Here is a 24,081-nt window from a genome sequence, read left to right on the forward strand (position 1 = left end):
CAGACATACAACATTCACAATCAACATGCTTGCTAATTGAACTGTTACTTCTTTGCACACAAGTCAAAATAAGATTTAGACGCCTTTGCTTGAAAATTCATCGCAAAGACCTGTCAAGGTATAACGCAATAGTTGCCCAAATGTTTTGAAAGAAAAATCAGTTGCATTACAGTTGTCCAAATACAAGGTGTCCCCCCCACTTTTTAGCAGTATTTCTTTCCATAAAGATGCCAGACTGAATTTTAAAAAAAAAAAAAAAAAAAAAGCCCGTAGCAATAAGACTAAGATCTTTGCTTTCTATCATCATCCTCATCATCATCAGAGTCACCACTTTCACGGAAACGTGGATTCTTCTCCTGTTGCATCGAGACAAATGTAAGATTATAAATCACAAAACATCATTTATTCCAAACTACCATTTTCAATATTATATATATTTTAAACAGTATATAAATGTAAATCTAAACCCCCTCTAACGTAGATGTGTGTGAGAAACTCTGAACCTCTTACACTACCCCGAAAGATTTTACCAGATGTTCAAACAATAATGTGAAGAAGCATAACATGATATTCTTGCTTTCCCTCTGACCATGTAATGTAATCACCACTTCATTGTAATTGGGTTGAACCTAATGTAAACTCTTTAATCTTCTCTACTCCACTAACCAAGATTTATGCCTACACTTATTCCACTCCCACCCCACCCATTTTACGTTTCACACACAGGCCCTAGCCACATGCATATCAAGACAACGAGAAGGAAGAAAGAGGCCATTCAGGATTTAACATTTACCGGTCTTGAGTCATGATCAGAATTTCTCCTAGATTCAAAATCTGCACTTCTCTTTGACGTCTCATGTGCATGACGATCATCTTCCCGATGTCGCTTCCGTTGATAATCTGTTTTCTCAAAAGGAGTCAGCAATCAAACAAAACATTTCATTGAAGACAGATCAAACGTCTAAAAAATGAACTGGGATACAAGGCAGTAAAGGAAGCACCTCTGCCATGCCGATGAGAGCCCCCATGTCCGTGGCCTCCACCATGTCTACCATCTGCAATACCATTTAGTTTTCAGTAGACAATCTCTTTTAGCTTTTTTGCACGTAAAATTATCAGAACATCTTAAGTTGGGCTTGACAACATCCACAAGGTCAGGGTTAGGTTAATATTTCTAGGTCTGTAATAAGGTCAGGCAGGACTATAACTTGCCAAATTCAAGCCTTTGTACTTTTACCAAATTCAAGGTAAATCGAAACATATTCCACATCAATAAACAATGAACAAATGAGGGCCAAAGAAAAAATAGAAGACAAGCATATTGTGAACTGCATTAAATATTCTCTGAAATAAAGATCCACATAAAATGGCACTGAAAACTTACAACGAGGTTGCATAACCGGCTGGAAAGAGTTCAATGAACCAGTACCATAATCTACAAGCTGTCTTTGTGCTTCTAACTCTCTCTGAACTAATTTTCCATAACCACCTCTGCGTGCATAACACGTTAAGGAAACTGAAAACTGAATGAGGGTCTGAATTTTTGAACTAACAATGAATATCACCAACCACAAATTAGATGATTGACAGATTTATATGCATCACCACCACCAAAACTGTTGAAAGCCTCTGTTCGGTGAAAACTTATATTAACCACATCAGACCAACACATGAAATTTAGTAGAGTTAACAAAAGGATATCAGGATCATAATCTGTTCGGTATTCATCCCGCACCTGGACACATACAAGAATGACAAAATAAATAAATAAATGAATAACTCACCAAGAAGAGTAGACTTTCGGCAGTAATTAGTGATAAGGACCATTAACTCACCTGCCCACCACTTCGACCACGACCCCATTGCCTTCCATCCTGAAAACCCCAATCAAAATCAACTCTAATAGGACGATCATCAAGAATCGTCCCACTTATATATTTGACAGCATCTTCGGTATCTTCTCTAGAGTAGAATCTGGCAGGAAGAAATTATATCATTCAATAAAGAACTAGTTCAAACAGAAAAATCCCATGAAAAATTACCATTATCACATTTCCAAACTAGTAGACTATTCATCCAAATAAATATATTGCAATGCAAAAGTAAAACGTTCAATTAATAAAAATAACCCAGAAAGGGGGGGAAAGAAAAAAAAGGTACATTTGAAAAAACCTAACACAAGACATACAAGGCAAAACAGAAGCCACAGGGCGTTTTGGAGTTCTTGTCCAAACCCATGATGATTTTCTTAATTTCCCCAGCTCGTGAAAAAAGCTCATAAATTTGCTCTTCCGTCGTGTAAAACGACATGTTCCCGACGTAAACAGTAGTTGAAGCTAGCAACGCTTCCTCGAATTCTTCTTGAGTCCCCGGAAACCTTCTGTCACGATAAGCTGAAAGCTTCCTTTGATCCTAAAATTACCAGAATAAAAAATTTTAAAACAAAAAGTATAAAAATTAAAAAAGATTCCTAAGAAACCCAAGCGAAGTGCTTTAAATTTTTATTTAGGTTAGAGACAGTGGGTTGAAAACTTTACCTTGAATAGAGAAGCCATGGCCGATAGCTCTCCCAGTAGAAGAGAACTAATAAAACAATGTCGGGTCCGCTTCTGTCTATTTACCAACCAAAGATACTGTTTGGTAATAGCTAATTCTATAACCCAGGGTTTATAAATTATCAATAACGAGACACCTTAGTTCTTGGTTTCATGTCAGAGCGTTGATCTATGGATTCAAAAGCATGAGTTCGAATACCGGCAAACGTTGGAATTTCATTTCTCGTTCTTTTTCAATTAAATTGGAGGGTATTTTTTAATTGAGTCCTCATTATTTCTAAAAAAAAATTCAGAGACCAAAAGTTTACTAAATTAATTAATTAAATCCTTTCAAGTACAAATTAATATCATTCAAGTCCTTAACTTAACTCCTCAGTTAGAAATATTAACAACGTTGAGGACATTTTAGTAAAAGAACAATTGAACCCTTCCTCATTCTTTTATTTTTGACAGGTGGCAATAGTTTCAAGTAAAGTCAATTCACCTAACCAAGTTAAAGTTCTTTCAAGTGAAAAAAAAAAAAAAAAAAACCTCCAGAAGAAACTACCGTATTCTTAGTGTGAGAGGAGGGATTGAGAGAACGTGGGATGGCGCAAAAAATGTTGTATAAATCTATTGTGATTTTGACCAAAGCCTTGTTAGCATTGGTTGAGTTCAAGTATTGGAGAGAAGCCGAGCTTAAAGGTTAGTAACTCTAATTTTTAAGTGATTTTTGCAAGTATTTTTTGATAAAATTGTTTCCATATTTAGTGATCTTTGTGAAAAATTAGGTTTTTCAAGTCTAATTTTCTAAATGACAAACTATGTTTAATTATTGGTGGATTTTTTTTATTGAATGTTGTATTTTGTTAATATACTTTTTTTAATTTGCTCTTTATATAATAATTAGACCAAATACACCATATTTATATATGTATTTATCGAACTTATTTTGCCTATTTTATGGGCTTTCTTGAGTTGTTGTATATGTACAATATTTCAGTTCAACCAATTGGTATCGTTATATTAATAAGATTGAATTCATTGTATTTGCTTTTTTGTTCATGTAAAATTGAATTCTATGTGTTATTATGAGTGGTAATTTTTATATATATTAGACTAAATTCTCTATAGTTGTTGGGTTTTTTTTTTCTTTTCAGTTTTTATTTTTATATGTATTAGATTGAATTTTCTTTCATACTTTTTTTAACCGAATTACATGTATATTTCATTTAGGTTGAGTTTTTTATTCTTTGCTAAATAAAATTGTATTAGTTTAGCCATTTTTTGATGCAATACTTTTTTGTTTTAAAATTGATGCGGGTAGTCATGTTACCTTTTTTTTGTTGGTTAAAATTAATGGGGCGGTGTATGAGATAGGATATAGGGACCTAGAGGAATATAAGATTATTAGGTTGTTTCATGAAATTCTAGAAGTCATGGTTAAGTATGGACACAATGAAATGGATTTGATTGAAATTTTTGTTGTGTTGCCATGGACTACAAGTAGGCAGAGGAAGCTAATATCAAATGATAGTGAATTGTATTCGGTTTTTGAGGAATTTTTTACTAATAGTTGTCATGTTATTGAGTTTGAGGTGCACACTGGGTTAGGTGGTCAATCATGCCATGAAAGTGTTGTATTAGGATCTGAAAATCCTGTCAATATAGGTGTTAGTATGGGTAGTGATAAGTTTAAAAAACTTAGTGAAAATGACTTTATCGGAGGGCACTCATCTGATGAAGAGAATGGTCTCTCACAGATGTATGAATCCATTGTTGATAATGAGTGGAAACCAAATCTAAATGGTTCAGTTAGTCTAAAAGTAGGAAATACCTTTGAATCTGTTGCATTATTAAAAGAGGTTATGGTGAAATATGCAATCCAAGAGGGTTTTGAGTTAAATAGGATTAAAAATGATGGTGTTAAGTATACTTGTTGTTGTGTTAATCCAAAATGCACTTGGAAACTTCATGCTTCATCGATGGTTGATGGGATAACTTTTAAAATTAGGTATATTAAAGGGAAACATGATTGCCAGATTAAATCATTTAACAAAGATGCAACATCACCTTGGATAACTAAAGTTTGTGCTGGACTTATTCAAACTAACCTAGGAGTTGGTGTAAATGTCATAAGAAGTGAGTTAAAAGATAAACATGGGATTGAATGTGACAAACAAAAACTATACAGGGCAAAAAAAAATTGCATTAAAAAACCTAGGTGCTGACCACATTGCTTGCTATGGAAAGCTTTTGAAATATGCTCACATTCTAATGAAAATGAATAGAGGTGCTTGTGTTAAGGTTAAAGGTTGATAGGCCATTGTCAAATAGCCCAATTTTTCAAAGGTTTTTTTTGTCATTTCCTGCACTTAAAGTGGGGTACCTAACTGGGTGTAGACCTTTCATAGGATTGGATGGGTGTCACTTGAAGGGGCCATACAAGGGAGTATTGTTATTCGTTGTTCATTAGATGCTGATAGTGGAATTTTTCCACTGGCTTTTTCCATATGTGAAGTAGAGAACTATGATAGTTGGGGGTATTTTTTATCTTTGCTGTATGAATTCATTGGGGCTGATGATCATAGGTCTGTAACTATTATTAGTGATAGACAAAAAAGTCTTTTATGGGGATTGGAAAAATATTGGCCTAATGTTAGTACTAGATATTGTGCTAGGCATATCTTTGCCAATTTGAAGTGTAAGTTTCCTGGTTTGAATGACATGGGGTTATTCTGGAAAGCTTGTAGGGCTGCAAATCAGTATGACTTTGAGAGGGCAATGAGTCAAATTAGGGCTAAAGACCAAAATTGTTATGAATGGTTGAGAAAAATACCACCTGCACAGTGGTCTAGAAGCGGGTTTGATCATCATGTGAAATCTAACCATGTTACAAACAACATGACTGAATCTTTTAATAAGTGGGTGGATGAGGTTAGGGATAAGCCTGTCCTAACCATTGTTGAGCATATTCGTAGACAACTAATGGTGAGAATGTTGAAAAAATATCAGCTAGGTGAAACTTGGCAAGACCATTTGACTCCATATGCTAGAGAAAGACTAAATCAATCCTCAAATGAGGTAAGGAGAATTAAGGTCTTTGGATGTAGAGGGGAGCTGTTTGAATGTTGTCAAGCTGGCTATAGAAACTTCCTAGTACATATTACAGATGGTACGTGTGAATGTGGGATGTGGCAAGTTAGTGGAGTGCCTTGCAAACATGCAGTAGTTGATATTCTTCATAAAGGAGGGCAACCTGAAAATTATGTGCATCATTATCTGACCAAGGAATCTTTTATGATGACATACATGGGGACTATAAATCCTATTCCTGATGAGTGTCCTTGGCCTGAAGTGGAAGCTGAACCTTCCCCTGATGTTGTGGTGCCTGTGAAGGTTGGACCACCTGACATAAAGGCTCCAGTTGGTAGACCGAAAAAGAAAAGAACAAAAGAACCTAGTGAGACCAAACTAACTAGTAAAAGGTTTACTATCAAATGTAGTGCTTGCAGATGTCTTGGGTACAACAAAAAGGGTTGCCCTAATTTTCCAAAAACCACAAGAACTATAGAGGTATAACATAAGAGTCATTTTTGTTTTTTAAATTTCATTTGGTGAAGTTAACAAATATTGATCTTGATGTTGTGCAGGGAAGCAATAGGACTTCATCAAGTGCACAGGTTTAATTTAATTATAAAATTTTAATTCAAAAGGATTTTTTTTTCTTTTGCACTAGATATTGCTTAAAACTTGGTGATATTGGTTGTGTGCAAGGAAGAAATAAGGCTTAATCAAGTGGACATGTTTAATCTAGTTCTGAAAATTTAATTCTAAAGGATTTTTTTTGTTCTTTTTCATTAAATTGCTTAAAACTTGGTGATATTTTTTGTGTGCAGGCAAGCAATATCACTTCATCAACTGCACAGGTCTGATTTTGTAATTGAATCTCCTTATATATGTTTTGTTTTGTTATCAAATGGATTAATAACTTGGTACTATATATGTTTGATTTGATCATGGAATTATATTGAATAGATTGATTCTTTTTTTTATTTAATGAAATTGATGTCTTTTTTTTTTCTTTTTGGACAGCATGGAACTAACCCACAATCTCAAGAAGTAGATGTCAATGAACAATCAATTGGCAATAGTTCTGAACAAGCTAGTTAGGTTTCAATCAATGTCACTCAACCAGTGGGGCTGTATACACAACTATTGTGGACTGTACTTCAACCTCAAAATGAAGAACTTATCATTGTTAACAAGGAGTAGGATAGTACAATTTCACCTTGGGTTGACATTTAATTCTCCATTATAGAATTCAAAAGACAATTAATTATTTTTTTTGTTTAAATTTCAGTTTACCTTAGTATTGTTAAGGTATTTGTTAGTTTGAATTTAATTGACTTTCATACTTTTAATTTCATTTTTAGACTGAATGTTATTGTGATTTTTTTAATATTATATTCAATACATATGTTATTTAGTTTAACAATTATTATATTTTTATAGATGTGATGAAATTATATGGATAGCAAATTACATTTTCATGTATAATTCACTCAAATTGATAAACAGGCTGTTAGATTGAAAAACAAAATGTCTAAGGTTAAAATTGTACTTTAAATCACTAATATGATTATAGGGGTATACCTGCCTTTTATGTTTAACTTAACATTTTCACTAATTTTTTTAACGGAAGAATTGGGTTAAGGGCTTGAATGACATAAATTTACACTTGAAAGGATTTAATTGATTCATTTAGTAAACTTTTGGTCTCTGATTTTTTTTCTAGAAATAATGAGGACTCAAATAAAAATTACCCTAAATTGGATGATGATAAAGTTTACATTCTACTAGTATAGATAGGAACAATATTTCTTTTAGTGTTGTGTGAGCATAAAAATTTGAATTATATCATACTAAATTTATCGAGAATAATATTAATAAATTTTTTATTGTAAGTATTAGTGTATCAAAAAGAACAATGTCATACATTTTAGAAAAGAAAAAAAAATAAATTATAGAGATTTTTAAACATTGAAATACTAATTCATTTTATTTGTAGCAAAAATATTTAGGAGATCACAACAATAAACTGATACTTTCGTCTTTGATAAAAATTGTTTTAATATTTTACGGCACCTTGGGTTTTTTCTTTTTTTTCACTTAAGGGATGTTTCTTTTTTATCTGAAACTTAAATTTTACTTATTTTCATATATTTATAGTTTTTAATTTTTTTAATCACTTATATCTAATTATCAGATGATTAGGTCTCAATGAAAAAAATTAAATATTTTGACTTTTATATGAATGGCAAACATCTGAATAAATTTTTAATATTTTTTCTCATTAATATCACTATTACATAAATTTATTTCTTATTATATAAATTATTCTTTTGTTATTTTTTATTTATCCATTTTTTTTGGTTTTATGCATGTATTCAACAATTTTTTTTTTTTTTTGTGAATGAGAATTTTTAAACAGAATAAAACTTTAGGTAAGTGTGTTTTATAATAGGTCAATCTTTTTGTATTCATATTTATTATTTTTATAATAGATTTTGAATTGTATGTAATACATTAATTTTAATTCAAATGATTAAACAAATCTTGATTGGCTTAGGTAATTAATAAGAAAGAATATTAATATAATATACTAAAAATAACATTATAAATATATTAAAAAAATATGTGTGATCGAAATATATTTTATTTTTCATATTTGTTAAGGTAAAAATTATCAATTTTTTTTACTAATCAAAAAATTTATTTATAAATCGTTATGTATTTAACCAATAAAATATAAGTATTCTTAGTATTTGAAGTTATATATGTCAAAATATTATTTTCAGATATTTTATTTTAAAAAATAAATAACTTAACGCTTATATTCATATGTTAAAAAAATCATTCAAATATATATAATCAGATTTATTTAGATTTCAGATAAATTCAGATCTATTTAGATTTTAGATAAAAAAAATACTACCTTAACCATTTATATTAAATTCGATTTCTTAGTACAGTCGTGCATTGTTATGAAGTGTAGATTGCGAGAATAACATTGCATGCATGTATATTTTTCAAACTAATTGTATTAATTTAATATAACATCAATTTGTTAGTTAAATTAAAAATATAAAATAAAGAAATAAATCATGAACTAAGATATATTTAATTTAATTAATTAAATTATACCACATGAATTTGTATAAAAATTTATAACTTTATCATTACTAATAAATTAGTAGTAATAATAATAATACCAACAATAGTAAAAGCCCCTCAATTTCCTCTTTAAACCATAAACAGAGCCAGAATATCAATCTACTCTTGGCGCAGACTCTGCTTACAAGAATAGCCAAGCACTCCTCAGGGTTTTAGCGTCCGCAGCAGAGCGGTCCCCTTAATTCGCAAAACCCCGCAAAAACGTAAAATTCAATTAAAAAATCCCACTGACTTTCGCAATTCGGAATACCAACAAAATATGGCCTCATTTGCCGCCGCCAGATCAATTTTCCGGTCTAACTCGGCTCGTAACGCCACCACTCGGCTCGCTTCCCAAGCCAAGACCAAAGCCGCCCCCTCTCCCTTTGGTGTTTCCGCGAAGAAACCCCTCTCCCTCGCTGCTCTCAGGTCCGCACCGTTACTCGTTCATTTATTATTTAAAAAAAATAGAGGAATTTTTTTTTTTACATTTAGTAATAAAATTTGTTTTCTCATTTGATAAAGAAGGAGTCCCGTTGAATTGAGCTTTTGCGTGGAATCAATGCTGCCGTATCATACTGCCACGGCTTCGGCTTTGTCGACTTCACTGCTCTCCATCTCTCAATGCGGTTACGGTTGGCTTCCTGAAGGTAGCCTTTCTTCATGCTCTCAAAATGATTTACGCGTTTCGCATGCTTTATCTATTTTGGTGCATTTTGTCTGATTGTTTTTCAGAAATGAAAGCATTAGATTGAGTCTTTGAGTACATGGATGAGATTGATTAATTGATGGATGGGTTTTCACCAAGAGTTGCATACTTGTTGTGTTGATAATAGATAGATAAAAGATACTGATGCTTTTATCCTTGGATTAGGCAACTAGGGGGCCTGTGTTAATGATGATCTTTTCGTCCTCTTAATTTTCCGGTAAGATGGTGGGCTGGCTTAAAAAACCATAATTATGTCGAATTGGCATTCAAGTAGATAAAATATGTTCTGATCAGCAGATGCTGTTTATATTAATTGCATGGATATTTTTGTGATCTCTCCTTCTTTCCTTTTCTATTTTAATGGGGTGAGATGCTGGCCAGGTACCTAGGTTTGATGGCCTATGCTCATGTCCTAGACAATATCTGCCATTCTCTTTCTCCTGTGTTGTTTTTGATGAGTGGTGTGTAATATTCTTCGTGTTGTAGGCCAAAACAAGACTAGATGAAGTTCGGAAAGCAAAGATGGAATTGACTTGGATTTGTATATATTTTTCAAGTATTTAAGCTACTTGGGACTGGCATTGTCTGTAGACTAGGGAATAAGGTTGTTATTTCAAAAGAACAATCGAACATAACGTAACTTGATGGTTTTTGGAAAAAATTGATGCACTGCAAGCTTGTTTACTGGTTTTGTTTGGCAGGCGTTTTCTATTGCATGTAATATGGTTTGTTTCCCCTAATATTAAAGCTTCATTAGATGTGTGGCTTTCTCCTTTGAGATGTCTGAAATGTTATGCATGTTTTTATGGTTGTATTGATGTGATAGTTAGAAGATTAATCAATTGTGCTTGCAATTATGAATATTTTATTTTATTGAAGTGCATTTCAATTAGGATCATTGTGATAATTAAGCACACTAATAAATTTTATTCAATCAGCTTGCAATGATGATGTGTGATGAATGTTCAGAGGAATCAAGCCAGTTTTATGTAAAAAAATATGCTTCTAAGGCATTTATTGCTTAGAAGTTTTATGTGAGCCGCCAAGAAGAGACAGGTTGGGCTAGTAGAAGATATTTCTCCTTTCATTCAGTTTGATGTTGGATATGTAGTTCATAGACCACAAAAGCAAATGTGTATTGCAGATTATCAATATAAGTTCTTGATTCACTTTTTGATTAAATTTTAGATTATAAGGATGCTAGTAAAAATCTTGAAGTGTTTCATGGATCTAATAAACTAGCAATAATGATGTGTGATGCATGCCGAAAGGATCGTTTAGAAGTTTTGTTTTGTTCAAAGATTGTTGCATTTTAAAGAGAAGCACACCTGTTTGTTTAGAAATATGACTAAGTTGTCTTCTGGAAAATTTCGTGAGTAAATTGTTATGTATTTGTACTTTATGTAAGGATGGCAATTTTGACTGCAAACTCGCTGCTACCCACCTGCAATGGGTAATTTTGGTTGCACTGGCTGGATTTGCTAAAACAAACCAAAACCAGTTGCAGGTAATGGGCGGATTTAGTAAAAAGAGAATACCCTGTAGATTCTTGCACTAGTACCCTCTTACCTGCATTATTTTTATATTTTTTTTATTTAATATTTAAAAATGAAAATATAAAATCTAAACTCCAAGAAAAGTAGTAAATAGCAAATTCTTTGAAGATCATGATGAGATTGATGAGATTTTTTATTATTTAATATTTAAAAATGAAAATATAAAACCTAAACTCCAAGAAAAGTAGTAAATGGCAAATTCTTTGAAGATCATGATGAGATTGATGAGATAAGGATCTTTTGCTTAAAACATGGAGTATCATATGCTTATTATAATTTTGTATTTTATGTGTGTGTTTGGAATATAATAATTTTTATCCAAATCGTAGGAATTATGTTGAATGGGTACTAGTGGTGGTAAGATAAAGATCTTAACTATTGGAGCTCGGTGTTGAATGAAATGGGTCGTGGATGCTACTCTTGGATACTATTTTGTGATTCTTCGTTCATTTTTCTTTTCCAATTAACAGTACTTGTGATGGGTTTTTATATTCATGCTTAAATTGGAGAATTGTGTTAGATTGACACATCTTTTGTATTTTTTTTTTAATGTTAACACTTTAATTTCTCATCTACAACGATAAATATTAGATTCAAGTATTCTATATGGATTTTTTAGGCTGATGTTACAAATTTATATTTTGAATTATATAGTTTATATTCTTAAGTTTGATGAATGTACATTTTAATATTTGTGATTTGAAATTTTGGGAACTACAAAAAATCGGCCAAATACCATTGCAGTTTGATAATAGTTAAACCCGCAATGGGCGGGTTACGCCCCCCCCAAAAAAAAAAAAAAGAAACCTTTTTTTTTTCTTTTGAGGGTATGGGCGTGGTACTGGCAAATTCGCAACAAAATCTATCCGACCGCCACTCCTTTATGATTGTTTAGCCACTTTTCTAATAGTTGTGATTTAAGTGGGTCTGTCCTTTACATTTAAATTTATCTTTCCTCTTCCAATTTTCATATCTTTAGTTCATAAGATAGGTTATAATGATCGTCTGTAGGGAGTTCCTAACTGTACACCTTCAATTTTTTTGATTGATATTGGCAGCTGATATTAGATAGGAATGTGCATTCAAGCATTGATGCCCTTGGGACTCAGTTAGCCTCCAGATGACGGTTCCAGTATTTTGATTATCCTAAGCATATTAAGACCTAACCTTTGAATACTCCAAGTGGTACTAGTAATGTGGTAGACAAGAGTCCAATCCTCTCTCTTAATCCTGCCACATTGTGTTTATCTTCCTTTGGGTTTTGTTCTTCTCTTTGTTATTTAGGCATTGGCAATGGAAAAAAAAAAGTTTCAAGTGTAATGAATTTTGTTGCTTTGGCTTTCATTTGTTCTTATTGACATGAAACTTTCCACAGTTATAGATATTCTTATGCATTGATCATTCAGATTTTGATTGACTTGAAAATGAAGGGTAGCCTTCGATGTGAACATATTTTCATGGTCATATATTTTAGGTAAACTTCTTTTGTTCCCTGTTGTTCAGTGTTTACTTTCTTATTTTCTTTTTGAATCCCGAGTCTGGGACATTAAATACTTTCTTGCCATTAAGGTTTCTCGCTTCACACATAGGTATTATGTCCGTGTGCAACTTTTCTCTTCATCATTTCTAACTACATCTTTTGTTTGTATTAGGGCTGTAATCTCTAGTCTTTGATGTCGCAGCATCAGGAGGAATATGCTGACTTTTCTTGCCAAACTGAGTGTATTAGGTGTATTTGCTACTTGGAAGTTTTTAATGTTCCTGTTCAAATCGGTCTCGCTTAGTTGTCACCAGTTCCTTGAATCTTAAGCTTTTGGGTGTTCCTTACCTTTTCTACTCAAAAGTGATATCACCGAATATGATTGTTGATTTTAATTTTCATTTACTTGCATCTTAGCTCAGGTCTAGGTGTGTCCCTTTACTCAAGGAAGATATGCGCCATCACTTGAGGAATAATGTTGCAAATGCAAAGCAGCCTTAAAAGTGGCAATCCTCTTATTTCTCTTCAAAGCTGAGGAATCAAGAGCGAATAATTGGGATGAGGCGCTGAGCTACGGCCCATGGGGCATCCTTTTGTTTTTCACTCAAATACGTTTGTTTTTAACTCAAGTTTTGTTTTAAGCCGAGGAACACCATGACAAGTTTTGTTGCAACATTTGAGCGATCTTTAAAGGTAAAAGAATTGATGGACAGTGATCCAATCCGGGAGTCCCGGATTGAATCATTGTCCGGGAATCCACCAGGGGCCGTTGGATTCTTTTTTTTTTTAATTTGTGGGCTGCACATGGTGGACCCCACCATGTGCAGCCACTAGTGGCCTTTGGATTGAAATCCAAAGGCCACTAGTTTTTGTCCTGGAAACTGTTCCAGTACCCAAAAATTGATACACCCCAAATGTTAAAAGAAAGGGACACAAAATTCTCTAACGTTTTAAAAGAGACATTTAAATTCTAATTTGTTAACAAATTTGGTTTGTATGAATAACTAAAAGGTTAATATAGTACATTCTCTTATTAATAACTAATGAATTTATCCAAAAACCCTCCTCTAAAAATCACAAAATTCAATCGATTACTAATTTGAAACTCCTCTCTTGTAAAAAAAATCACATACCCTTAACAGAATTCCCTAATTCGTCACACACAGATTTGGTTGCTCGTGTCCAGTTTGCCGGTGGCCTATGCACGTTAACCATTCCTCCTTTCTTTGAACTTATAAGATTGGATTTGTGCTCAACACTAAAGGAAACACATGTTTTCAATCAATTGATTTGAACTTCCAAAAATAACCGAAAGAGTTTTCCTATAGTATGCTTCATTATCTGTTGATGCAGAAATTTGGTCGCGTTTGTTGAGACAATCATGTTTCATGTCAACACTTAAATCTATTTTGATGGGGAACGATGCTGCTTTCAGCTACTTCAATGAGCAGATTCTAACGACCACGTTAACTCTTGCACTTCTTACACCTGCAATCACAAAGAAGAGTCAGGGAATGCTAGATGTTTTTCCGACAAAAATCTTCCAACGCTTAAGTCAATTTTGGGTTTTCTAGAAAAACTTAAGCCACTATTCTATGTGACCTAGTAGTTTATATATGGAATAAAAGTATTAAAATGCACAGAAGGAAAGATTCTGGATTCAAATAGGCAGAGTTTCCCCTTAGTTTTTTGTGTCTTACCTCCATTTGGATTTTTAGGGATTTTATAAACAGCCAAACGTGTAGCAAAAACGTGCAGCATCATCCTTAATTCGCGGTCTTATGGTGCGTTTGGGATTGAGGTGCTGTAGCTTTTAAGCTATAGCTGCTGTGAAAAAAAAGCTGCTGCGAAAAAAAAACTGTAATTATGAAACAAAAGTTAATAATATATAGTAAATATAAATTTTAAATAATAATTTTGATAAAATTATTAAAGATATAATAAATTTTATATTATATAAGTGAAAAATCATATCAACATAGCTTAAAAGCTACAGCAGTTAGTGTTTACCAAACACTTTAGTGCTGTAGCTTTTAAGCTATAGCTGCCCAACCTCAATTCCAAACGCACCCTTAGTGGGTTGGTTGATTGGCGGATTGGGCGAACATGCTGGTTCCCGGATGGTTGAGGGTTGATGCAGTAACTGTGTGGGTGTGGGCATCGTGCTCGATTTTTCTGAAATAGCTTTCTGCTCAACCTTTGGGCAAGCTTTTGTGTAGACCTACCCTTGGCATCTGCTCGAACATTACCTTCATCATGAGGAGACTGTGGTCTCGACCATATGTGTGCGCGCATAGGTGGTGGCATTTTAACCACCCAAACATCATCTATTCCAAGATCCAACAAACTTAGTTTCGTATGATTGCCTTCTTGAAGTTCTTTCAATTGAATGTGGCTCATGTTTTCATCTTTGTAGCCTTTGCTTGATTCACGACTCACAAGAGAAGAAAACTACTATTGCTCATTTCTTCTTTTTAATTTTATTTTATGTTAGATTTAAAATTTAATTTTGTGTTTAGAAATTAGAAGAAACTTGTTGATGAAGAAGAAGAAACATTGAATCAGAATATCAGCAATTGGGAAAATTAGGATATTAAATTGAGATTCTACAACAGAATTCCAACCTTTATAAATAAGGGTGCGTTCGTAATTTTATAAATAATTTATGAACAAAATAGATAAGTTAATATATTAACTTGTATATTAAAGGGAGATAATGATAATTACAAATTACAATCCGTTAACAATTGAGATTTAAATGTCTTTTTTAAAAAACGTATCCATTTTAATAAGCGTTTGAGTGTATCAGCCTTTTTCCCAACTTTAAATACATCATTGAATTTTAATGGTTCACTACTAGCTTGTTTCGGGAGACAGTCTAACGCGAAAATGATTGTCGTTGATGAAACAAGGTCATGTCAATGTCAATGCAACAACAAACAGGTGTCAAAAAATTGTCATATTTAGTTTCTTCATCATCGCAAACCATATCGATCGTTTTAGAATCGAACGATGCAATTTCTCTACAGGACAAAAGTGACAATAGAAAAGCAAAGCTCTGGAATCTACCTTCAATTGGCATGCCAAGTTTGAGTTTTTTCCAGTGTAAGCTAAGATACATCACTCTACCAATATTGTCTGCTTGGCAACACCTTTATTGCATAGCCAGCAATTATCCTTATGAGTTGTAAACATTGAGAATAGGCAAGAAAAAGCAAACAAACTCGGTGTTCAAATCCAAAAACGGATGTGAATTTGTTGCTCATCAACAAGACAGCAAAGAAAAGTAAAAATAGCAAGAATTCGATCACCTTCAATACCCAGCAGTAATTAAAATATAACATTAACTGATCCATTTCAAACTCAATCAGAAACTTAATTACTTGTGTCTATCATCACATTGATATCAAAGCTGGAAAAAACCATATAAGCAAGATCTTTGTACCACCATCCATAAAAACTGGATCCCAGTTAACAGTTTTGACGGGGAACAAGAAGAATCGAACCTCCAGAAATACTAACCTACAAATATTCACCTCCAAATGATACCAATCACTCCACATTAACTAACTCATACTCAACTAAAGAAAGATTGTTACTCTCTTTAACTTCAAAGTCAGCAGGTTCGGTGACTTCAATGCGTCCCCATTTGTCGACTGCTAGCCTCATTGAGCCCTTGAACATATCAATCTTAGCATTACGTAGAATCACAGTGGTGCCCGGCGTCATAATATCAACTGCATCAAAATAAAGCTAACCTTAACAGCAAGTATTAGATCAGTGCCAAAAAGTAAAGAACAACCCATGGCCATTTGCCCATGTGCGAACCAAACAAATAACACCCTTTTCGTACTCCAAAAGTTTTTAAATTACTTGACTGCGCATCTAAGCCGGTGAGTTTTATACAAACTCATGATATAATAATAACCTAAGTTCATTGCCTCTAACCTAAACATAGAGATTAGAGAACATATTCAAGTAAACCAAGTAATTCAGAAAATTTTATATTTATTTTGTTATTTATATTTTGTCAAGTAAAGAAGTTTTCTTCTCCAATCAATGAAATTTTATAGCTAAACTTTCAAATTGGAAACACGATACCAAGAAAAATCAAGCTTTTAAAAGCCCTAATTAATTAATACAAGAAAAGAGCACAACCAAAGAAAAGATTTAACCTTGGTCGTTGCGGGCAGTGAAGTAGATGGCACCGGTGTCGTCGCCGACGAGGCACTCGGCGATGCGAGGTGGTCGAGAAGGCTGAGAGAGAGAGGACAATGACCTTGCGCCACGTGGCTTGTTGACCTGCACGGGCTTCGATGACACCACCTTGACGGTCAGCGTGTGGCCGGTGGTTCCTGGCTTGAGCTGATCGACCTTAATAAAGACCGGCTTCCTCTTTGCCGTCGCACCCGCCGTCGCCATCGCAACAAAGAACCCGAATACTAGGTCTAGGTATAGGATTTGTGAGCGAATGAGAATCGAAGCAGCGACTAATGGGGGGGCGCACCAAATGAAGAGTGAGGTGGTTAGGGTTTTTCAATTTGGTGGCTTTTTTTATGCCGTTTCGAGGAAATGCAAGGGTTAATCAGCTTTGACCACGTGTCCACCATCCATTGGATTAAAAAAAGTTTATGCATTGGCCTTTGCCCCTAATATTTCTTAACTATTAAGTTCTCTTTTTTAATTTCTATCTATAATTTCAATAAAATCCAAAAAAAAGAAAAGAAAAGAAAATTATATAAATACATATAAGCTTATAATGCAATGGTTTTTGTATCTTTTTTTTAATTCTCCAACTTATAGTTTTTTTAATTATTTTCAAGAGGACAGAATTTTATGTAAATGCTTTTCAATTTATTATGTGGGATAAAATAGATTCTCTACTTTGAAAACTAAGATGTTTTATGAATAATATTCTTTATAATCTTATTCTTATCCAATCCTAAAAATTATTCTTACTAATGTACTGAACATCTATTCATTTCATTGGACAGCTAGCGCTTCCATTTCACAATTCTATTTAATTTCAAATCAAGCTCCTAAATTCTATATGGTAATCTCATGCATGTGTAAAGAATAACAAAATTTTGGACCGAATAATATAGTACCATATAAGTTTGCCACGTGCGTGTGCTTCTGCCATCAATGTTGTTAGTCACTTCAATCTTGGCTGGACTTCACTTTCAATGTTGGCATCATCAAGAGCATAAACAAGAGAAACACAGAAGAGAATAAACAAGAGTCATTTTTATTCATACGGGATGTTGAAGGTAAAGGATCAGCCATTTCTATGATACACCATTTAGCGTTGGCTTTTGTTATTGCATAGTACAATTCCCTCATTCATCTGCTATGTCGATAGAAGGAACAACTAATTGGTGTGTCAGAAGCATTGAGAGCTAAACTGCTACTTCTGGGTATCCTGTACTTCTGCCACCACTAATGCCTGCTGTTGCTGGGGCTGCGGCTCTTCTTCTACCTCTTGTCTTGGCAGTAGATGTTGCCGGCAGCACCGCAGTATTACCAACGAGATGAATGCTGCAAAAAGATAATATCAAATTCATGAAAAACCTGCACATATGCTGTTGTAAGGCCTTCTATGCATAAAAGCGTTGGTTTTGGAAAGTGAAAGATGTTTGTAGTTTGCTAAATAATCCTTTTTACTTTGGAATTGACAAGTTTACAGCTTAATGTGACTACACTCATTTAAACTTTCAGGGAACTAGAACGATCATGTTCCATTATCAATCACTAGTCAGCAAATTAAGAAAGATTATTACTTGAAACTGGGGAATTATAGTACGGCTGCTAATAAAGTGTGCCTGTGGTCTCATGAGAATTCAAATCCAGACATAAATGTTGTCGATAATCAATATTCTAGTTACAGATTAGCAATACCATCCCAATTTTACCTGTGAAAATGCGGGTTCTTATTGTAGACAGATTCCAGAAGGCCATGACTGCCGAGGCTGCCACAACTTTTTTGTGAGAACAGGAACCCCATGCTTCCAGCAACCAGCATTTCGTGTTGTCAACTGCAATAAGCAAAATTCACTTCCTTCAATTAAAGCACAAACAGAGAGATGAACATTCTACATATCAAGTACATGGCTGAGTCTATTCAAACCTTTTTGGTTTATCTGATTAGAGTAGCAAGAATACAGCTTTGGGACTATGAAGCTGCTAAAAAACCCTGTTCATATTCACAATGGTCACCAAGAGGTTGAGTCAGTAACTAAATTTGAGATAAGATTCATAAATTGAACAGTAAGTACATGAGTGGCTGAACATTGCGGTTATTGTACCAAGTGCACAGAGCCTCCATATCGTTATAAGATGGCCATATTCAGCTCCCAGAAGCAAAAATGGAACTACCTGTAACCAGAATCACAACAAGGCTTGTATAAGAAGCAGATCCGAAACAGTAAAAATTCTTTAGAAACATGACTGAAAGAACATTTATTGTTACTTTGAGGGTCATTGATGGCTCTCCTGAGAAAAGCTCTCTTGTCTTTGAAATTGCGAGGTTACAAGCTGGAAGTATTACTCTACCAAATCTCAAAATGTCCCCGTCTTTCAGCATAAACTCTCGCCTCTTTTCACCATTATTTCTGTAAATGTACCCATACCAAAACTCAGAAGGCGCAAGGATGAATTTAAACATAAAATGAGATAACAAACTGCGCAAAGGATGACTTACCTTTGCAAGATTGAATTTGAGAAGAATGATGCACCCAAGAACAGAAGCCCGATTTGGGAAATAACCGAAAAGATGCTTAAACCATGAAATTAAGAAGATTCAGGTACCTTAATAATAATTCAAACACCAAAACCAAAATAAAAATCAATGAAAGAAGAGAGGACAAGAGATAACACACCTAAAGTTAACTCCTTTAGCAAAGCCAGAAGACAAGAAACATAAACACCCAAGACCAAACCAAAGGCTTGACTTTGCAACATCCCTCCACATAATCAAATCAGAAAGCACCTGTCCGATTCGATCAAGATTCCCTTCTCCACCGACATCATCCATTTCTAAACACAATTAATCACAATCATACCAATAATAAATCAATACTTAAAAAAAAAATTATTTAGCAGAATCAAAACCAATTATCAAACAAAGAATAATCGAACACATACTTGGAGACAAATTTGGAGAAGGAACACAAGGAACAAGACTAAGCTTCTCTTTCTTGGACCGCACGCTATGCCTCCTTTTCCTTACCTTCCCAATTTCATCCGCCAAACCAATTGCAAGATCTCTCTCATCTCTCATCTCCATCTCTGATCTTCTCCTTGACCTCCGATGATTCCTCGGGGACGGACATCCCACCAGACCCATTTGACCACCTCTTGTTTTGCATCTCCTTCGGGCCCCATTGGGCTCCACACCCAGTTCCTCGGACATGTCAAGACGATCGGTTAAACGGGTTCTTGATTTTCTGTTCGGAGAGGGTGACAGTAGCAGCAGTTCTCGGAGAGGAACCACAGGTGACAGTGATGGCACTTTCTTCGAAGAGGGAGATACAAAGTCTAGAGACAGATGTAGGGTTTCTTCAGAGCTCATTCTTGCAAGGCGCGATGCTGATTTAGTTTGAGAGCTAGGGTTTGAGTCCATAATTTGGACCGATTTTGTGAACTAATTGTGAGAAAAGACTGGATTTTTTGATAGATTTTCCAATGATTCTTTAGTTCTTCGAAATGGGTTTATGATTTTTTTTTTCACTCTGGATTTGTAAGAAAATTTGTGGGCTTTGAATCGATTGAGAGAACGAGCGAGAGAAGTTGATAAGATGGTAGGAGCCGTTGGAGAGAGAAAAGGGTTTCTTTGGTTTGTTATTTGTGTTTGAATTTTTCACGGCGGGGGACAGTGGGACCTTGAGCTCTAACGGTAAGAAACTTAATGGCCGTTTGGTTTGGTGCCGTTTATTGGGCTTTATTTGGTGGGGTTCCATATGCTGACCTCGAAACTTGAATGGAGGCTTTTTCGAAAGCAATCTCATGGAAAAATAAGTATAAAATCACATCAAAGAAAATGGTCGGATTATTTAAACTCATTAATTTTTTAAATATTTTTTAATTAAAAATTTTATTATTTAAATATTTTTTTAAAAAAATTTTATTATTTAAATATTTTTTTAAAAAAACTTAATTAATCAGTTCTTTTTTTAATTTCATAAATTTTTATTAATTTATTTATATATATTTTTAATTATAAATAATTAATATCACTAACTAAGAATAACAAAACTCACAATTTAAAAATAAAAATCAACAAACTTTTATAAGTTATGAAAGTTCAGGAATATTACAACATTAATTTTAGCAAACACAAAAACTAATGAATATCAAAGAAAAAATTCTTATATATAGAAAGCCAAAAATTGAATTAGAAAGAGAGTTAAATTGAGTGTTTAGTTTGTAGAATATGAAAGTATAAAGAGAATTTACAATTTTAAGATTAAAAAAAAAAGTAAGTAATTGGTGAAGGGTAATTTTAAAATTTTTAATTTTTAATAATGAATTTATTTTTTAAAATTGGTGTATGGAGGAATTTGGTGGGTTCAAATAACCACACCCTAAAGAAAAAAAGTAATTTTTCTAAATAATTTCCATAAAACACCTTTACTGTTTTAAGTATTGTAAGAACTGTTTGTTGTAGTAGAGAAGACACATGTATTGAAGATTTTATTTTTTTCGAAGATACTTGTTTTTCAATGTTACCTACGAAAGCATTTTGATACCCATCCTAGCTATATGTCCCTTTAATATCAACACCTAATATCAACACCATATACTTTATTGAATATGTATGTGCTACTACGTGGATGAGACTAGAAACGATGAACACACAATTAGTTTTATATGTATATCGAGAAAAAGAAGTATTAGGCTATAAGTATACTACCAATTGTGGTTAGAATTTTATTACATGATTTTATGTTTTAGTATTATTAGTACCACTTTCTGGTAAATACTATACGTTAATTATCCCCAATAATTTAACATAAATACGGTCGAATATGATAGGAAATAACTAAGAAGCTAAAAAAGATTAGTTTTAAGTTAATGTAAAGATTATGATGATTCATAACCAATCAATAGATTGGATATTTAAGTGATATTTGGGTGGCGCTTTTTTTTTTTAATGCTTAAACAATCTACTTGGAAACCACTTGATTTTTTTTTTGTATATTCATCAACCGGTCAACATTCTACGGAGCAATTTTTATTTTATTAATGCTGCAGCAATAGTTGAGACCACCAACAAGCACACAGCTTTTTTAGGTAGCAACCAAAGCAGTTCTTGATTTGGCATGCCTCTAGCGTAAAAATTTTATCCTTTAGTCCCACAACAACCCCTGCAAAGTATGGATACACAACTTAAAGTGGATGGTAACACATGATTTCCATGCATTTTTAATAATATCTGCCATTTAAATGCAATTGATGGAGAAACTAGAGATGGCCAATAGAAGGCTCATGCATGCTCGTGTCCGTGCAGCCGTGTCGTGTCATGTCCACTATGTGTTTTGTGTTGTGCTGTGCCGTATCTAATTTTTTTTGCTTAGGTCTGACTCGGCACATGTGCTGTGCCCACTGGTGTCGTGCTCACACTTGCCGTGCCTTGGGTCGTGTCGTGCCTAAGAAAAAAAGCCTAATAAGTTTTTTTTTTAATTTTTAAAGAGCACATGCCAAGTTGTTGGCGTACTTTTTTTAAGTTTATTTACTTTTTTTAGATCTATACCTTTATTCAAATTTATTAGAATAAAAAATTCAAAACTTAAGTTCATATTCAATAATAAAAAACTAATAATAGTAAAAGAATATAATACTAATTACTAAGTTTGGAATAATGCCTAGCACTTGCCTTTCTCGAACGAAAGCAGTTTCAAAGACCAGCTTTGTTAACCCCGGTCACCTCCTCCATATACAAGATGTAGTTTTCTCTCTGCCATAGCACGGCCAAGATCTATGGCTGTCTGAACGAACTCCTTATACTTTCCATGGCAAAATCCAAAAAGCACACAAATGTTCTTATGTTGTCTGCTTGAAGTTGCTGCCATTAGAACAATTCTAAAAAGAAATAATTTGTGAGTGCTTGAAAAGGAGCTCCTATTTAAGGATCTTGGTGATAGACATAATGATACACATTGTAAATGGGGTGGTGTGTTTGTCAAATAACGCGTGAAGCTTTTGGCTCAATAATTCAAAGGCAAACAGTGAAAAGAAAAAGTAAACAATGATTAGATATAAAAAACACACAATAATAATAATAATGTAAAAGATAAAAGAACAATAAAATAAAAAGATATTTACTAGTAGTTGTGATTGTGGCTCACATCTTCCTCTAGTTTTACGTCCAGTAACGGCTTGAACGCCCTCTATGGGTCGACGGTAGGCTTCCCATCTAGTTTTCTTATAAACTGGCAAATATGGTCTTTTAAAGTCAGATTCCCAAGACTAAACTGTGCACTTTTCTTTTTGAACAGCTTCCATAAATTATTAATTTCACGTTGAACATGTTCGCTCGGATGCGTCTCAAGAGATCGTAAGAGATCATCCAACGATTCTTTACTCATGCCATCTTTAGCGAATTTGATTTTATCTTCACAATTTACAGAAACCATTCCTAAAGTTTTACAACGTGATTTGTTGCAAGCAAGTCTTACACAGTTAGGACATTTCACTACTAGAAAAATGGTCTTTATTGACTTTAGAATAGTGTTAGAAATTACTTTCACTGACACTTGTTAATTGTGTCAGTAATCTGTGAGTCAGAAAAATAGTGACACTTGTAAATGGTGTCAGTGATTACTATTACTACAGTATCACCGATATTATGACACCATAGTGTTAGTAGTTATTAATATTTTATTAGTGTCTATGATTACTGTTACCATGGTATCACTAGTTAATTTATTTTTTAAAAAATAAAAAATTAAATTGGATCATTGCCTATTGATTTATTTGTAAAATTAAAAGCACCACAAAATAACAAAAAGAAATTGATTTATATCACAAAATCTTTCATTTCACATTTAAATATTATTAGTATATATTACAAATTGAACTTCAATAGCCAAAATATGAGATATCCTACTCTCATAACTAAATAATTCAAATTCAATACATAAAAATTAGTCTCTGTCCATATCTGACCAACTTCCATCAGAATTAGCCTCATCACTTCTGCTTTCACTGTGATAATTGGAGCGCCTCCGACTCCAAGTTGTTTTATGAACTTGACGTTCATCGTCTTGGCTTATGCCAGAACCACTTTTTACACGATCAGCCTCCCTTGATCTAGACCTTTTGTAATGATGCCTGCATAAGAAATTACAAAACCATAAATAACCAGAAGATTTCTAACATCAGCAATAAATACATTAAATAATGAAATTTGATCATAGTTTGGATCATTATCCCTTGTACATAAGATTGCAATGCTACATCACCAAAGGCTTCTTGTTGAATCTAATTATTTTCTTGCCGTGCTTGCAACATGGTCATTACGCCACATACTAATCATACATTTTTGAAAGTGGGTTTTAAACTCGAACAATAGACCAAAAAACCAAC

General features: G+C 33.5%; 5 protein-coding genes across 18 annotated transcripts; 2 read left to right on the plus strand and 3 right to left on the minus strand.

The window, feature by feature from the left end:
- Window positions 1-26: 26 nt before the first annotated feature.
- LOC102621252 (nuclear cap-binding protein subunit 2) lies at window positions 27-2,705 on the minus strand. The gene is made up of 8 exons (XM_006469870.4): window positions 2,538-2,705; window positions 2,189-2,412; window positions 1,836-1,974; window positions 1,702-1,735; window positions 1,385-1,495; window positions 1,002-1,055; window positions 794-900; window positions 27-356 (listed from the first exon to the last, which is right to left on the minus strand). Exons 1-8 carry the CDS (start codon window positions 2,553-2,555, stop codon window positions 282-284), a joined length of 762 nt encoding a protein of 253 aa, XP_006469933.1. The 5' UTR covers window positions 2,556-2,705; the 3' UTR covers window positions 27-281.
- Window positions 2,706-3,049: 344 nt separating this feature from the next.
- On the plus strand, window positions 3,050-6,963 carry LOC107175862 (uncharacterized). Its single transcript, XM_052435579.1, has 5 exons — window positions 3,050-3,239; window positions 5,281-6,110; window positions 6,188-6,217; window positions 6,434-6,463; window positions 6,630-6,963. The coding sequence occupies exons 1-5, from the start codon at window positions 3,143-3,145 to the stop codon at window positions 6,705-6,707; spliced, it is 1,065 nt and encodes a 354-aa protein (XP_052291539.1). The 5' UTR covers window positions 3,050-3,142; the 3' UTR covers window positions 6,708-6,963.
- A 1,943-nt stretch (window positions 6,964-8,906) lies between these two features.
- On the plus strand, window positions 8,907-13,168 carry LOC102614119 (protein NUCLEAR FUSION DEFECTIVE 6, mitochondrial). Of its 14 annotated transcripts, none has more exons than XR_008052602.1 (4): window positions 8,940-9,179; window positions 9,279-9,400; window positions 12,074-12,489; window positions 12,668-12,916. XR_008052602.1 is itself a non-coding variant. In XM_052435542.1 (4 exons), exons 1-3 carry the CDS (start codon window positions 9,031-9,033, stop codon window positions 9,630-9,632), a joined length of 279 nt encoding a protein of 92 aa, XP_052291502.1. In that variant the 5' UTR covers window positions 8,940-9,030; the 3' UTR covers window positions 9,633-9,676; window positions 10,398-10,641. The 14 variants fall into 14 exon arrangements, 13 of the variants coding, with proteins under 13 accessions (XP_015383077.1, XP_006469915.1, XP_052291500.1 ...); XM_052435542.1 differs by lacking the exons at window positions 12,074-12,489; window positions 12,668-12,916 and adding exons at window positions 9,625-9,676; window positions 10,398-10,641; XM_015527591.3 differs by lacking the exons at window positions 12,074-12,489; window positions 12,668-12,916 and adding an exon at window positions 12,918-13,168 and having other exon boundaries at window positions 8,907-9,179; window positions 9,276-9,400.
- Window positions 13,169-15,825: 2,657 nt separating this feature from the next.
- Window positions 15,826-17,033, minus strand: LOC102613815 (hypothetical protein). The gene is made up of 2 exons (XM_006469850.4): window positions 16,671-17,033; window positions 15,826-16,232 (listed from the first exon to the last, which is right to left on the minus strand). Exons 1-2 carry the CDS (start codon window positions 16,915-16,917, stop codon window positions 16,048-16,050), a joined length of 432 nt encoding a protein of 143 aa, XP_006469913.1. The 5' UTR covers window positions 16,918-17,033; the 3' UTR covers window positions 15,826-16,047.
- Window positions 17,034-17,727: 694 nt separating this feature from the next.
- Window positions 17,728-20,348, minus strand: LOC102613329 (reticulon-like protein B17). Its single transcript, XM_006469848.4, has 8 exons — window positions 19,639-20,348; window positions 19,374-19,530; window positions 19,196-19,270; window positions 18,965-19,106; window positions 18,801-18,870; window positions 18,623-18,688; window positions 18,408-18,530; window positions 17,728-18,033 (listed from the first exon to the last, which is right to left on the minus strand). Exons 1-8 carry the CDS (start codon window positions 20,114-20,116, stop codon window positions 17,903-17,905), a joined length of 1,242 nt encoding a protein of 413 aa, XP_006469911.1. The 5' UTR covers window positions 20,117-20,348; the 3' UTR covers window positions 17,728-17,902.
- Window positions 20,349-24,081: the final 3,733 nt, after the last annotated feature.

Source organism: Citrus sinensis, chromosome 2, assembly GCF_022201045.2.
Source record: "Citrus sinensis cultivar Valencia sweet orange chromosome 2, DVS_A1.0, whole genome shotgun sequence".
NCBI classification, from domain to species: Eukaryota; Viridiplantae; Streptophyta; class Magnoliopsida; order Sapindales; family Rutaceae; genus Citrus; species Citrus sinensis.

Coding starts and splice junctions, on each gene's coding strand:
- LOC102613815 (XM_006469850.4), bottom strand. CDS start 16,917: ATGGCGACGGCGGGTGCGACGGCAAAGAGGAAGCCGGTCTTTATTAAG. Junction 16,233..16,670: donor CACTGCCCGCAACGACCAAG/GTTAAATCTTTT, acceptor ATTTTGATGCAG/TTGATATTATGACGCCGGGC.
- LOC102621252 (XM_006469870.4), bottom strand. Junction 1,975..2,188: donor TGTGGCTTCTGTTTTGCCTT/GTATGTCTTGTG, acceptor TCTTCCTGCCAG/ATTCTACTCTAGAGAAGATA. Junction 1,496..1,701: donor CCGAACAGATTATGATCCTG/ATATCCTTTTGT, acceptor CGTGTTATGCAC/GCAGAGGTGGTTATGGAAAA.
- LOC107175862 (XM_052435579.1), top strand. CDS start 3,143: ATGGCGCAAAAAATGTTGTATAAATCTATTGTGATTTTGACCAAAGCC. Junction 6,111..6,187: donor AAACCACAAGAACTATAGAG/GTATAACATAAG, acceptor GATGTTGTGCAG/GGAAGCAATAGGACTTCATC. Junction 6,464..6,629: donor TCACTTCATCAACTGCACAG/GTCTGATTTTGT, acceptor CTTTTTGGACAG/CATGGAACTAACCCACAATC.
- LOC102614119 (XM_015527591.3), top strand. CDS start 9,031: ATGGCCTCATTTGCCGCCGCCAGATCAATTTTCCGGTCTAACTCGGCT. Junction 9,180..9,275: donor CTCTCCCTCGCTGCTCTCAG/GTCCGCACCGTT, acceptor CATTTGATAAAG/AAGGAGTCCCGTTGAATTGA. Junction 9,401..12,917: donor TTACGGTTGGCTTCCTGAAG/GTAGCCTTTCTT, acceptor ATCTTAGCTCAG/GTCTAGGTGTGTCCCTTTAC.
- LOC102613329 (XM_006469848.4), bottom strand. CDS start 20,116: ATGGACTCAAACCCTAGCTCTCAAACTAAATCAGCATCGCGCCTTGCA. Junction 18,531..18,622: donor TAATCAGATAAACCAAAAAG/GTTTGAATAGAC, acceptor TGCTTATTGCAG/TTGACAACACGAAATGCTGG. Junction 18,034..18,407: donor AAGAACCCGCATTTTCACAG/GTAAAATTGGGA, acceptor ATCTTTTTGCAG/CATTCATCTCGTTGGTAATA.